Consider the following 16,243-nt stretch of genomic DNA (forward strand, 5'->3'; position numbering starts at 1 on the left):
TATTAGTTTCTCATGACTGCCATACAAAATTACCACAAATTAGGTGGCTTAAAACAACAGAAATTGATTCTCTCACAGTTCTGGAGGTTAGAAGTCCAAAATGAAGGTGTTGGCAGGGCTGTACTCCCTCCAAAGACTCTGGGGAGAATTCTTCCTTGCCTCTTCCAGCTTCTGGTGGTTCCAGGCAAGTGTTCTTTAGCTTATGGTCACATGACTCCAATCTCTGCCTCCATCTCCACGTGGCCTTTTCCCTGTCTCCCTGTGTCTTCTCCTCTTCTGTCTTTTGTAAAGACACTTTGTCATTGGATTTAGGGCTCACTTGGATAATCCAGGATGAGGTTATCTTGAGATTTGTAACTTAATTACATCTGCAAAGATTTTTTTTTCCAAATAAGGCCACATTCATAGGTTTCAGGGGTGAGGACATTGACATGTCTTTTTCAGGGCCCCTTTTAGACCCTCCAGATGTTATTTTATAGATAAGGAAGTTTGGGCTGAGAGAGATTAAGGGATTGACCCAAGGCAAATTAGTCTCCCTCTACCACAGAGCTCTGCCCGCTTGAGAAGGGCAGCAGATTTTATAAAACCTCCCACACTAAAATGTCCTGTTAGACTCTTATCGTAGGACAATTGGTTCCTGCTGGCCTTATATTTGCATAACTAAAGGGACCTCCTAGAATCACCTCTAAGAGTTATTCTAGTTTTAGGTTTACCTTACCAAGCATCATGATATTATATGACATCATAAAATTATGGCCAACTGTCTTAAGGACATTAGATACTGGAAAATTGATATCCATGGCCTTATTTTAATCAATGAATTCAACCTGTCTCTGTCTGACTATGGTAATCATTTCCCCGAACAGGAACGGTACAAACTGGCTTGTGTTTCACCCTTTTTATTATTCCCAACTCACCCTCACGTGCCTATTGTGGAATGCAAGCGCGAGAAAGCTGAAAAACAGGGAGGTAAAATAATATAAAGTCTGAATCATAAACGTCTGTATAAAAGATTTCAAATCTCCTGTGAGGGGGCGTCCACCAGGCTTTTTCATAGTTCAGCTCAGAGATGGTTCTGTGGTTGTGGAGCTGGCCTCGTAGGGATTCTTCACCAACTTGGCACACCGAAAAATCATCACTATTAGGAACAGAAACAGAAGAACAACAAAGGCAATGGCAAAGCCTTTGTCTACATCAACGCTGCTGGGCAGGCTTGAATCATCCATGGGAGCACACACCTCTTTATACTGGTTCAGCTGTAGCTACCTCCTCAGGTATATCTTCAGATTTGTCATATTCCTAGACAAAAGAGGATAAAACAAGTTTGTTGGTTTGTATGTGTATATATGGGTTTTCTTAATACTATGTGGACACCAGGGGGTTTGCAAGGAAAAAAAATTTATTTTAAAAGCGCTATGAAACTGATTAAGTTAGTATAGGTGACTTTCAAGATATACACACAGATAAAAGCATTAAATATCTAGAGAATTACTCCAAGGCAATACATGAGCAAATATGTATAACTCAGAAATCCATTGAAGCTTCCTTTTCCTGCAAGATCCAGGTAAAACTGTCTTGAATATCCCAATTCTCTGTTAAGTCCAAATCCTTCTCTAAGATTTTTTCAAATTCTCAGAGTACTTATTGTAACTAATTTGTTGTTGAATCTTAACTTGCTGGATATGAACATAAAATTGTTTTATCTTTTCTAATCACTATGTTTAACTCTGCTGTCATTCCCATCTCTTAGTGAAAGATCAGGTACATCACCAAAGTGATCAATTTTAGTTATTAAAATAGTCTCTCAAAACAATATTGAAAAGAACAAAGTCAGAAGACTCCCACTTCTCAATTTCAAAACTCACTACAAAGCTACAGTTAGTAAGATAGTGTGGTACTGGCATAAGGATAGACATATAGATCAACGAAATAGAATTGAGAGTCCAGAAATAAACTCATATATCTATTGTCAACTGATTTTTATTTATTTATTTATTTATTTATTTTTGCTGAAGAAGATTAGCCCCAAGCTGACATCTGTGCCAATCTTCCTTGATTCCGTATGTGGGTTGCTGCCACAGCATGGCCAGTGAGTGGTGCATGTCCGCACCTAGGATCTGAATCCCTGAACCGAGGCCACCAAAGTGGAATGTGCCAAATTTAATCACTACACTGTGGGCCAGCCCCCATGTCAACTGATTTTTGACAAGTGTGCCAACGCCATTCAATGAGAAAAGAAAACAAATGGTGCTGGGACAAGTGGGTAGCCATGTGCAAAAGAATGAAGTTGGACCTTTACTTCACACCATATATAAAAATTAACTCAAAATAGATCAAAGACCTGAATGTAAGACCTAGAATTATAAAACTCTTAGAAGAAAACAAAGGAGTAAATCTTCATAACTTTGGATTTGGCAAAGGATTTTTAGATATTATATCAAAAGCACAAGCAACAAGAGAAAAAAATACTATATAAATTGGACTTCATCAAAATTTAAAACGTTTGTGTTTCAAAGGACACTATCAAGAAAGTGAAAGTTGAAAGACAACTCACAGAATGGGAGAAAATTTTTGCAAATAATATATCTGATAAAGAACTTGTATCTAGAATATATAAAGAATTCTTACATCTAAATAATAAGAAGTCAAATAACCCAATTAAAACTGGGGAGCCAGCCCTGTGGTTGAGTGGTTAGGTTTGCATGCTCTGCTTTGGCCGCCCAGGGTTCGGCTGGTTCAGATCCTGGGTGCAGACCTGAGCACTGCTCGCTGGGCCATGCTGTGGCAGCACCCCACATAGAAGAACTAGAATGACTCACAACTAGGATATACAACTATGTACTGGGGCTTTGGGGAGAAAAGAGAAAAAAAAAAAGAGGATGACTGGCAACAGATGTTAGCTCAGAGCCAATCTTCCTCATCAAAAAAAAAAAAATTGGCAAAGGATCTGAATATACATTTCTCTAAGGAAGGTTCACAAATGGCCAATTAGCACGTGAAAAGATGCTCAACGTGGTTAGTCATGGGGAGTTACTAAGCAATACAATCAGTCATAAAGTTTCAGTTAAGTAAGATGAATAAGCTCTAGAAATCTGTGATGTGACATTGTACTTATAGTCAATGATAATGTATTGTACAGTTAAAAATTTTTTAAGAGGGTAGATTTCATATTAAGTGTTCTTACCATAATAAAATAAAACTTTTGAAAAAGAAAGAAGGAAAAGAGGTTGGCAGAGGTAGCCTGTGGCAACAGAGAAGAAGGCAGAGTTGAGACTGAATTGATCAAGGAGGATTTTTTTTCCTGAGGGCCAGATATGGACCCCACAGATAGGGACCAGCCTGGGGGTCATATGGAAGAGGATATGACCCAAGAAGACTCCCTGAAGCTACCTTAACAGAAAGTGGCTAGAGGCGAACTTGGATTCAGCATTGTGAAGACCAGCCAAAAGAAGGACATGACTCTAAGAGATCTGCAGTTAGATAATCCTAAAGAGGGAATTTATGAGGAACCCGTGGAAAGCACATCATGAGAGAAAGAGCTGTGAACATCTTCCAAGCCTAGAGAGAAAAAAATGCCAATAGATTTGTTTTGAAAAATGGTTTAATGGATCTTTTGGTAACACACAGAGAAAGCTAAAGTCTTGTTTCCTAGAAGATTAATTGGGTTGATGAGGAGCTAAATTGTTCTGTGAAACCATATCAAGAATTGTCTCCATGACAGGCAGAGTTGTACCTTGACAGAAAGTTGGAAGGAAGTGGTCCTAAGACTGAAGATGAGAGAAAAACTAGGGGTCCTCCTGATGGCTGAAAAATGTGGGAAAATTGGTAGATACCAATCTTAAGGCATATATCATTTACATATCTATTACGTTATTCATGTGCCTTATCCTTTCTACAGTGGTCTTTGAAAGCAGGATCATGTGCATTTTTGTGTTCCACATTTCAGTGGCTTCTCACTCCTTACATCTGTTAATATCCTTTGGGGCCTATTTCCAAAATCTCACTCAAATCAATTCCCTTTTCTTTATCTCTGTGGCCATCACTATACTCTAGGCCATCAAATGCCAGACTCCTGCAAATACTCTCTGATTTCCTGAAAACACTCTTATTCCTCTCCAAACCACAATCTTTCTTCTATGCTAATTTACACCCATGCTGGCTTCCCTATGGCAGCAAGAATGGCTCCAGCAAATCCAGACCTCACATATTCCCCCTTCATGTTTTCTCCTCTTCCCCAATTCCAGAGGAAAAAAAGAACACTTTTTTTTTTTTTTTTTAAAGATTGGCACCTGGGCTAACAACTGCTACCAAACTTTTTTTTTTTCTTTCTGCTCTATCTCCCCAAACCCCCCTGTACACAGTTGTATATCTTAGTTGCAGGTCCTTCTAGTTGTGGGATGTGGGACGCCGCCTCAACGTGGCCTGAAGAGTGGTGCCATGTCCGCGCTCAGGATCCGAACCCTGGGCCACTGCAGCGGAGCGCATGAACTTAACCACTCGGCCACGGAGTCGTCCCCAAAGAACACTTTTATAACAGTCAGGATTCTTGTTTGCAAGCAACAGATACAGAGTCTCCCTTACTTAAGCAGAAAAGGTATTTATTATAAAGAGATCAGATAGCTTCCAGAATCAAGTAGAAGGAGAAGTGGTTTTATAAGACAGGCAGAAAGCAAGAGAGGCCAGGCATTGGGAAGCATAGCCAAGGTCAGCACAGGAAAAGTCTAGTTAGGCCACTGCTGGCACTGGACACTACCACCACCAGTCACTGCTGTTGCCAAGCTCTGCTGCTACCATCATTGGATATTGCTGCCTCTGCCGTGCCTGAATTATAAATTGTGTTATCTTTGTGGGACTTGATATTCCAGTCCCTGGTTGGAGCATCCAACTGTCAAGGCTGAGTCACACATCAGCACATTAGCCACCATGGGGTAGAAAAGGGAATATTTGGTTTCTCTAGGCTTCTGTAGTGAGAATGAGGTTCTGCTTCTCACAGATTCACATAAAGGAAGACTTGCCTCAAATAGGAAGGTTTTTGGATTTTGGGCAGACCCAAAATGACAAACATCTATTTTTTGGTCTTGGCCCCAATCCAGCTGTGTGTGGTTTATAAGAGCTTTACCTAAAATTTAAAGGCATGGGAAGACTGAAAGTAAAAGGTATACAAAAGGGTACAATAGGTAAATACTAAGCAAAAGAAAACTGAGGTGCTGTATCAATATCAGACAAAATAGACCTTAAGACAGAAGCATTATTAGGGATAGAGAGGATTGAAAGATTACAATAAAGGGTAAAATTCAGTGGGAAGATGTAACAATTCTAAATTGTAGGCACCTAATAAAATAGCCTCAAGATAAAGAAGAAAATAATAAGACTGTAGGGAGAAGTTGATTTAAAAAAAAACGCCATTAGTGGATAGTAAACACATTCTTCTCAATTATTAATAGGTCAACTAGGCAAAAATCAGTGAAGATATTGAATATTTGAATAACACAATTAACAAGTTTGATTTATTGAACATCTATAGAACCCTGCATCCAACACTTAGCAAATCCATACTTTTCCACCTATTGTTTAATCCCATTTGAGTTGGGTTTTTTGGGGGTTTTTTGGCTATGTGAAACTAAAAGCATCCTAATTCCATGTATTAAGTCCCTTTCTTCTTAAAATAGCTAGAAAAGTTTCTGTTCTCTGCAAATAAACCTTAACAGATAGAAAGACCAAGTTGAATTTATTCCAGGAGTGCAAGAGTAGTTTACATTAGAAAATCTGTAAATGACACACACACACACACACACACACACATACATACGTTTTGGGAGAAGAGAGAGAGAGAAAATCATACGAATACCTCAATGGTTGCAGAAAAAGCATTTGATAAAATTCAATACCAACACAAAATATCCTTAGTAATATTCTTAGCAAAACAGGGATAGAGGAGAACACCTTTAACATGGTAAATGTTATCGACCAAAAATGTAGAAACATCCTACTTAATGGTCAAAAGTTGAAAGATTTTCCTTTTAAAATCAGGAACAAGACAAAGATGTCTACTATATTCACTTTTATTCCACATCATTCTGGAGGTTCTAGCCAACGCAGTAAAATAAGATAAAGAAAAATAGGTACAGATAATGATTTAAAAAGAAGAAACAAAAATGTTCATTATTCACAGATGTCATTGCCTACAGAACAGTCTGCAGAAAATATGAGAAATAAGCAGAGTTTAGCAAGGTGTCTCCATAAGATACATAAGACAATTGCATTTCTAGATGCCAACAACAAATAATAAGAAAATATAATTTTTAAAATGCATTATAATAGCATAACAAATACATAAGGTATTTAAAAATAAATCTAACACAAGTTGAGCAGGACCTGTATGGAAAAAATTATCAAACTTTACTGAAAGTCATTAAAGAACACCTAAGTAAATGGAGGGATGTACCCTGTTTATGGAGTCAACATGGTAAAGTTGTTAATTCTCCCCAAATTGATCCTTAGATGCAATGCAATTTCACCAAAATCCAATCAGGACTTTTTGAGAAAACTAACAAACTGATTTTCTTAAATGTATATGGGAGTTCACAGGCCCAAGAATAAAGAAGACATTCTGAAGAAAAAGAATAGAGTGGGGAGATTTCCCATATCAGTCATCAAGGTTTATTATAGAGCTACAGTATTTTTGACTGTGGGGTATAGGTGCAGGCATAGATAATAGACCATTCGAGCAGACTAGAGAACCCAGAAACAAATCACACATTTAGAGAACTTGAATTATAACAGAATAGGCATTGTTGACCACAGGAAAAGAATGGACTGTTTAATAAGTGATACTGGAAAATAGGATATCCATTTTAAAAACTGTGCCTGTAGTTATATGTCAAAAGCAAACTTAAAAAGCTTTAGAAGAAAATATAGAATATCTGTATGAGCTCAGGATAGGAAAAACCTCTTTAGCAAGACATAAATAGTACAACATATATTTAAAAAGATTGATAAATTTGACTCTGCAGTTAAGAACTTCTGATCACACAGACACTATAAAGTAAGTAAAAATACAAATCACAAGCTTGGAGAAGATAGTTGCCATACATATATCCAACAAAGGATTTGTATGCAAAATTAGAAAGAAAAAAAAACCCTCCTCCCACTTAATAAGAAAAAGACAAACACCATACTACCTAAAGCAATCTACAGATTCAGTGCAATTCCAGTCAGAACCCCATGACATTCTTCATGGAAATAGAGCAAAGAATCCTGAAATTCATATGGGGCAACAAATGACCCCAAATAGCTAAAGCAATCCTGAGAAAAAAGAACAAAGCTGGAGGCATCCCAATCCCTGACTTAAAAATATACTGCAAAGCTGTAGCAATCAAAACAGGATGGCAGTGGTACAAAAACAGACACACAGATCAATGGAACAGAACTAAAATCCCAGAAATAAAACCAGACGTCTAGGGACAGCTAACCTCCAACAAAGGAGCTAAGAACATACACTGGAGAAAGTAAAGTCTCTTTAACAAATGGTGTTGGGAAAACTGGACAGCCACATGTGAAAGAATGAAAGTAGACCATTATCTTTCACCATACACAAAAATAAACTCAAAATGGGTCAAAGACTTGAAACTGTAAAACTCATAGAAGAAAATATAGGCAGTATACTCTTTTGTGTATGTGAGGAAGATTCACCCTTAGCTAACATCTGCTGCCAATTCTCCTCTTTTTTTTTTTTTTGCTTGAGGAAGATTAGCTTTGAACTAACGTCTATGCCAGTCTTCCTCTACTTTGTATGTGAGATGCCTCCACAGCATGGCTGATGAGTGGAGTAGGTCCATACCTGCAAACCTGGGCTGCCGAAGCAGAGTGCATGGAACTTTAACCACTCAGCCACAGGGCTGGCCCTGGCAGTGTACTCTTTGACATCAGTCTTAGAAGGATCTTTTCAAATACGATGTCTACTCGGGCAAGGGAAACAAAAGAAAAAATAAACAAGTGAGACGTCATCGGACTAAAGAGCTTCTGCAAGGCAAAGGAAATGAGGAAGAAAATGAAAAGACAACCCACCAAACTGGGAGAAAATATTTGCAAGTCATATATCTGACAAGGGGTTAACCTCCAAAATATATAAAGAACTTACTCAATTCAACAACAAAAAAACAAACAACCTGATCAAAAAATGGGCAGAGGATATAAACAGACATTTTTCCAAAGAAGATACACAGATGGCCAATAGACATATGAAAATACATTCAACATCACTAATTATCAGGGAAATGCAAATCAAAACTACACTAAGGTAACACCTTACATCTGTTAAAATGACTATAATCACCAAGGCAAAAAATAACAAATGTTGGAGAGGTTGTGGAGAAAAGGGAACCCTCATAGCCTGCTGATGGGAATGCAGACTGGTGCAAACACTATGGAAAACAGTGTGGAGACTTCTCAAAAAATTAGGAACAGAAATCCTATACAACCCAGCTATCCCACTACTGGGTATTTATCCAAAGAACTTGAAATCAACAATTCAAAGAGACTTATCCACCCTTATGTTCATCACAGCATTATTCACAATAGCCAAGAAGTGGAAGCAACCCAAGTGCCCATCGACTGATGATTGGATAAAGAAGATGTAGTATATATACAATAGAATACTACTCAGACATAAAAAAGACAAAACTGTCCCATTTGCAGTATGGATGGGCCTTGAGGGTATTATGTTAAGCGAAATAAGTCAGACAAAGACAAACACCATATGATTTCACTCATATGTGGAATATAAACTAACACATGGACAAAGAGAACAGATTAGTGGTTATCAGCAGGGAGAGGGGTCTGAGGGTGGGCATAAGGGGTAAATGGGCACATTTATGTGATGACTGACAAATAATAATGTACACCTGAAATTTCACAATATTATAAACTATTATGACCTCAATAAAAAGAAAAAAAGAAAAAAGAACTCTGTAGAAAAATTAGCAAAAGACATGAACTGTCATTTCATTAAAAAATGATTGGTACATAAATACATGAACAGCTGTTCAATTTCACTAGTAATCATGGAAATACAGATATCAATTTTTTATCTACTAGATTGGTAAACCTTGAGAAGCCTGATAACAAAAAATGTTGGCAAGGATGTGATTTATCTGAAGCTCTTATACACTGCCTATCAGCAGTATCAGAGTATAAATTGATAAAACTCTCTATGGAAAGCCATTCAGCCTTATCTGGTAAAGTTGAATATACATATTCTCTGCAACCCCACAATTCCACTCCTGCGTATACACCAGGAGAAGTATAAAAGAATGCTGTTGCGTTCTTGTACATTTGTTACCTACAAGCAAAAAAACAACTCAAATGACCCCTGCCTGGAGAATTATTATATAAACTGTGGTATTATCCACAAATGAATATTACAAAACAGTGAAAAAAAATTTAATGAATGAACTAGAGTTGCATCCAACAACATGGGTGAATCTTAGAAACATATTATTAAGTGAAAAAAGCAAATTACAAAAGATTGTATACATTATTATATTATTTTTATAAATCTCAAAACAAGCAAAACTAAAGAACATATTATTTAGGGGTACATACATATGTGATAATCTATTTTTGAAAAAGCAAAGGAGTGATAAAGAAAATTCACGGTAATAGTTACTTCTGGGAGGGAGGCAGGGAGATGATCTAAAGGAAAGAGCACATGGATGCATTAATAATGGTAATGCTATCATTCTTAAATTGGCTCATGGGTTCACAGCAGTTCATTCATTATTATGTTTTATAACTCAAATATGTTACATATCTTCTTTTGAATTATCAGATATTACAAAATTTAAAAAATCAGGTTTGAGGGAAGCAAGGAAAAGAACAATTTTCCAGCACAACCAATATATTTATTAAGAATCAAGAAATTTTTTGGGATACAGTACTTGTTGGCTCCAGAGGTCACTGATTGGGGGGATCCTCTGAAGAGCCAAAGAGGGAACAGCTTAGGGAGAGCTCATTGGAAACTCCTACTTGTCTGCACAATTCTTGGTTTGGGAAGGGCAAAGGGCATTCCTTCCAAAAGTTAACTCCCAGTGAGAACAATTCAATGGTGATCAAGAAATATAACATGGTGATAGAGAACATGGACTCTAGGGCCAATTCCTCTGGATTTGGATCCTGGCTCTAATAAAGCTTGGTGATCATGAGCAGGTTACTTAACCTTTCAGAGCCGTTTCCTCATCTGTAAAATGAAGGTAATAATATAACAATTTTATGAAGTAGATGTTGAGATTAAATAAAAAAACAGTCATGCACCTCATAATGATGTTTGAGTCAGCAATGGATCATATGATGATTGTCCCATAAGATTAGTACCATACAGCCTAAGTATGTAGTAGCCTATACCATCTAGGTTTGTGTGAGTACACTCTATGAGGTTCACACAATGACAAAATCACCTAACTACCATTTCTCAGAACATATCCACATCATTAATAGAAAGTAGTGGACCTCTATGAAGTTGTCTGCCCCACAATTCCCCTCCTGTCCCTCCATATGGCTATTGTGGGAGCTACCATGTTCTGACACGGCTCCACAGTGCTGGCTGTCACAGTTCAATGGTCTGGCATAGGAACCTAAGCTGAGTCGAAGCTCTTTTCTCAAATTTTTGTAACTGGAATGGGAAAGTAAGCCTGGCACATACTAGGTATTCGATATATACTTGCTGATAATTGAGTCGTAATGAGAACATTTGAGCAATCTCACTACAGTTTTTTTTTTGAGAAACATTCACCCTGAGCTAACATCCATTGCCAATCTTTCTCTTTTTCTGCTTGAGGTAGATTAGCCTTGAGCTAACATCTGTGCAATCCTCCTCTATTTTTTTGTCTGTGGGACACCTCCACAGCATGGCTGATGAGTGGATTAGGTGTGTGCCTGGGATCTGAACCCATGGACCTGGCCCACTGAAGTAGAGTGTGTGGAACTTTAACCACTTGGCCACAGGGCTGGCCCCTTCACTACAATTTTAATACCATGCCTTTGTCTTTTTCTATTTGTATATACCTCAGATGCCACTTTTTAGATATATTTCTTTAATATCTCATTACATCTGCAGGCATGTATCTTCTGTTTATTCATAACTACATTCCCTCAAAAGGTCATATTATTTTTCCTTGGCACCTACGTATCTTACTAGACCCATAACAGCCTGAATATTTCATTAATTTTCCAACTTCTCCTCTCAATTATTGCATTTCAAGAGACTTGCATCTTTCTTTAATTTCCTTTCACTTATCCTCCTTATCACAGATTTCTAGGTTTGATTTTATGCTGTGTAAAATGTCTCAATTTTATAAAGTTAAGGAGAAAAATAAGCAGACAAAAATAAGTACTTCCTGAATGAAAACAATTCCAAAGCAACGTGCTGGTAAAGGTGTGAAAGGAGCCCAAAGGGAAGAATCAAGCAAGGTTTTACTGAAGAGGCAAATAGGTGAACTGAATTGAGGCCTGAGAATGAGTAGAAGTTTACCAGGCAGACAAAGGCGGGAAAGGGGAAAAGCAGAAGAAAAAATATCCCAAGTAGAAACATGAAGGTTTAAGGCAGGACAACATAGTATGTTTGAAAAACAGTAAGTGTTCAGTAAGCGTTGGAGAGGTCTTCTCCTCCTGAAGAATAGGCAGGAGTGGTAACCTAGACAAGTTCACCAGGAGCCTTGTACGGCACGTTAAAGATTCTGGACTCAACTTTGCAATCAGTGGGGAGCCACTGGAAAGCTTTTAAGCATAGAATTACACCATTAGATGCTTGTGTTAGAAATATCAGACTGGCAGGAATATGGAGGGTATATACGACAACAATTATTCTTCCATTAATATGAGCTAGAGGGCAAAAAAAATCTAAATGTTTAGATTTTTTTTTTTTTTGGTGAGGAACACTGGCGCTGAGCTAACATCTGTTGCTCATCTTCCTCTATTTTGTATGTGGGACACCGCCTCAGAATGGCTTGATGAGTGGTACGTATGTCCTCACCTGGGATTCAAATCCATAAACCCATGGTTGCCAAAACGGAGTGCATGAACTTAACCACTATATCACCGGGCTGGCCCCCAAACGTTTTGATTTTTTTTTAACTTCTCATAGCATACATTAGCATAGTGCCTGAACCTAGTAGGAAACGTCTGTTGATGTGGAGCCTTCAGTGTCAGAAGGAACACTCTGCTTCTCTTGGATGTAGAGAACAGACAACATGACCCTTGTGTGATTAACAAACTCAGCTGGGGTGGTATTAGTCACAGGGGTCTTCGTAGAAGTGATGGCTGAGCTCAATCTGGAATAAGAAAAGAGCACTCCAAATGAAGGAACAGTGACTGAGACAAGGAAGCGTGGGAACCTTTTTGGGAAATACTGCTTAATTCAGTATGGTGGAGCTCACAGTACACGAAAGCGAAAGGTATAAAATCATAGACTCTCATAGTTGGAAGGAATCTTTAAAAGCCATCTTGTTGCGCCAGGCTTCTAATCATTCTTGCAAAGCTCCTGCTTTAACTGCTTGGGTGAGTTCCCCAGGGACCTTCAGGGGCCCGGAAATGATTATCTTCCAAGGCAGTCCATTCTTGAAAATAATTCTTTACATTGAGCCAAATGTGTCTCCTCAGCACTGCTCCACTTTTAACTTAGGGCTGTATAGGGCAACTTATATCTTTTCCATAGACAAGATTTTCAGGATTTGAAGATAGCTTTCAAGTACTTGTTGACTCATTTCTTCAATCATTTCATCATTTCTCAAAGGATATGATCTTTATATCACTCTAGTCTTTTTTCACCGAAGAGATTCTAGTGTGTCTATATCTCTTTTAAAAGATGGTCCCCAATGCAGAATATAAGACCCATGCAAAGGTTAAGATTATTCATCTAAATCCTATACTTCTATTGCTAGAGATAAGACCATAATGAACCTTGAAAGTCAGGGTAAAGAATCTGAATTTTATTCTTCCAGGTATAGAGGAACCATTGAAGGATTTTGAGCAGGTAAATGCCTCGAGAGCAGGGGCCATATCTTACTGTGTATCCCATTGACTCTAACTGGAATGTGAGCTCTAAGTGCTAGGTCTGTGTCTGTCCCATTCTTGGCATAGCTTCAGTGCCTAGGGCAAGGCCGGCACATTGTAAGTGCTTAGAACACCTACATGAATGAATTAATATCTATATCAGTCCCTAGTATATTATGCATACACAATTCATGCTTGTTGAATGAAGGAAGGTAAATAATCAAAGCCATATTTTAGGAAGATAATTTGCAACAGCATGTAAAAGATATTGGAGACAGGAAATAACAGACACCACAGAGTGGAAAACAATAAGGAGGAGTTGTGGCAGTCTCAACAAAAGGTAACGAAAGTATAAACTAGGATAACAGAGTGAGCAACGAAAAGGAAGGAATGGATGTGAGATTGTGAAAGAGGATTTGACATGATTTATAAATTAAATGGACATATAATGGGAGGAAGAAGGAAGTGGTAAAGAAAACTCTGGGCCTTGAATTTGGAGGGCTGAAAGAAAGATGTGGCCATTCATAGAACTATTTTCTTTAGGAATAGCAAATACTTTAAGGGATTATGATCAATTCAGTTCGGGGTAGGTTGAACTTAAAGGTACTGATGTGGCATGCTCAGGAGGGGGAAATGCGAGACTGAAATTTAGGAGCAAAGAGGAGCAAGATCTTTAGAGCTGAGGGTCACCCAAGGAAAGGAGAGTTGAAATCATAGGAGTAGATGAGATGGCCAAAGCAGAATTAGAAACAAGGGAATGTCTGCATTTATGATGGAGGAAAGAGGTCAAGGAACCACAGAGGGAACAGTTACAAGTACGAAAACCTAAGGAGTATAGAGTCATGAAATCGAAGAGATGAAAGAATTTCAAGGAGTGGGTTTGCCAACAGTCTCAAATGCTACAGAGAGATGGAAAACTTCCAATACCTGGAAATTGGAAAACATGTAGTCATCTGTGATTCTCCTTCTCCTTATTTAAGTAAATGTGAATTCTTGAACTTTGAATCAGAGGTCTTTAGTTTACTTATTCAAACTTCTCTCTCATAGCTGCCAAATTGCAACAAGCTAATTTTGCCCCTTTTAGGTTGACATCTCTTCTTCCTCCCCCTCAAAAAGTAAACTACATTCTTATTGAAAAAAGAAAAGAAAAGAAAAAGGCTGATGTTGTTTTGGTTCCAAGTATGCCATGTTCTTGGCTCTTATCTTCATATGCAGGGATCAGGTCCAGGTTTTATAGGGCCCGAAGTTTATACAAGTTGGAGGGGGGCTCCCTTTAAGAAAGAGAGTGCAAGATTTTGAACACAAAACTCAGTAAAAAGTTTTTTAGAGTGGGGAAAAAAATCACAATAACTTATTGAAGCCTTGGATATTCAGTATCCTTTTTTCTGGAACTTCTTAGGCAAAATAGCTTTTCTTGACAGATAAAATGGTAAATCCGAAATCTGTTTTCCAAAGAGGAGACGTATCCTAGAATTTTTTAAGTGGCTCTGAAGGCTCCTGTTTTGTTTGAGATGAATAGCAGTGCTGCTCAGGACTAGAATAGGGAAAAGGAGGTGGGGCACGACTCTATTGCTATATGCAAAATTTGGTCTTGCTGGGGCTGGCCTCGTGGCTGAGTGGTTAAGTTCACGCGCTCTGCTGCAGGTGGCCCACTGTTTCGTTGGTTCGAATCCTGGGCGCGGACATGGCACTGCTCATCAAACCACGCTGAGGCAGCATCCCACATGCCACAACTAGAAGGACCCACAACGAAGAATATACAACTATGTACCGGGGGGCTTTGGGGAGAAAAAGGGAAAAAATAAAATCTTAAAAAAAAAAAATTTGGTCTTGCAAAAAGAAACAGAATAACGGCATTTACAAATCTGCAGCAAAGTCAATTCCTTTTTCACTTAACACTTCCTAGAAAGATCAAACCCCTCTTTCTTTCATGTGTTCTCTTCCCAAATCACTTCGTTTTTCCCGTCTGTAGTGCCCTATATTTCTTTAAAAAAGAAACAAACAAAAAGACCCAGGTTTTTTCTCCTGGCCATAAGTTGAGTCTGAAGGGAGAGGTGATGGTGAAGAAGTACACGACTGAAGCTTTCTTACTCTAATCCCTAAAATCAAAGACATCCTCTAGCTCATAGGACCAATGGAGGTCCTCCCAACTTGCCTCGAAACAAGACTATGTCTAAAACATCCTTTCTCAGATGAAAGTTTTACTTTTCTAAAAAAGCTCTAAGAAAAAAAAAGCTTTTTACTTCTTCAGTCATTTCCCTAGTATTCCCCAAGTTCACAGAAAGGTACTATTAAACTCAGAAGAATTGTTGGAATTATTAACATAAACACTTCACCAGGAAGTCAATATGGCTGTTTTATTTACCTTTTGAGAGCGTGATATCCAAGGCTGGCGGTTGGCAGGGCAGTCACCTCCTACTCAAGCACATCTCTTGGCAGCCTCTCCTCTTTTCATCAACCCCCTCTTACAAAAGGAGAGTGGTTGATAGGTATTTCCCTTCCCTGCTCCCACACTGAACTCAGAAGCTTCATGAATAGTTCAACTAAAACAGGATCAAGTTTCAGACACTCCCATAGTGAGTGAGAAAATGATCCCACTAGATTAAATTGGAGCCTAGATCAGTAGAAGAATATTTCCACAACTCTGCCAGGGCTGGGGCAGCCAAGGTTAATAGCTCAAGTGATACCTTCTAAGTAGGATCACATGGGTGGTAGAAGATGGGTCAGTAGCCAGCTTTTTGGTCTATGCAATGGTTCTCTGGATTAGCAGGATCTCCTGGCAAATTGTTAGAAAGAAATGCAAATTCTTGGACCCCATCCCAGCCTTAATGAATCAGAAACTTCGGAAGGGTTGGCATCTGTGTTTTAACCAACCCCTCTAGGCGACTGTGATGTATGCTCAAGTTTGAGGACTACTTGTCGACGAGATCAGTGAAGCTCTAGAATCTCTCCTTTTCCTCAAAAAGAATTAACTCAGGACATTTGGATCAGAAAAGTCAAAACTATTTCACTTAGCATTAGTAGTTACACATATTTGTATATACCTCAAATGCAAAATCTATCTCCTCTAAGATTTTATTTGGTTCATTAAAAAACTTCTATAGGATCTGTGTATGTGTGTGTCTCTGTATGCATATATGCTTATAAATACAGAATATTTCAGGTGGATTATATTGTACCATGGGCATATTATCTA

General features: G+C 38.3%; 1 protein-coding gene across 1 annotated transcript; it reads right to left on the reverse strand.

Moving 5' to 3' along the window:
- Nucleotides 1-924: 924 nt before the first annotated feature.
- On the reverse strand, nt 925-15,550 carry CTXND2 (cortexin domain containing 2). Its single transcript, XM_070607114.1, has 2 exons — nt 15,413-15,550; nt 925-1,299 (listed from the first exon to the last, which is right to left on the reverse strand). The coding sequence occupies exon 2, from the start codon at nt 1,224-1,226 to the stop codon at nt 1,059-1,061; it is 168 nt and encodes a 55-aa protein (XP_070463215.1). The 5' UTR covers nt 1,227-1,299; nt 15,413-15,550; the 3' UTR covers nt 925-1,058.
- Nucleotides 15,551-16,243: the final 693 nt, after the last annotated feature.

This window comes from Equus przewalskii, unplaced genomic scaffold (genome assembly GCF_037783145.1).
Source record: "Equus przewalskii isolate Varuska unplaced genomic scaffold, EquPr2 ChrUn-10, whole genome shotgun sequence".
Lineage (NCBI taxonomy): Eukaryota > Metazoa > Chordata > Mammalia > Perissodactyla > Equidae > Equus > Equus przewalskii.

Bases quoted from the DNA above. Each gene is read 5' to 3' on its own strand.
- CTXND2 (XM_070607114.1), bottom strand. From the start codon at position 1,226: ATGGATGATTCAAGCCTGCCCAGCAGCGTTGATGTAGACAAAGGCTTT.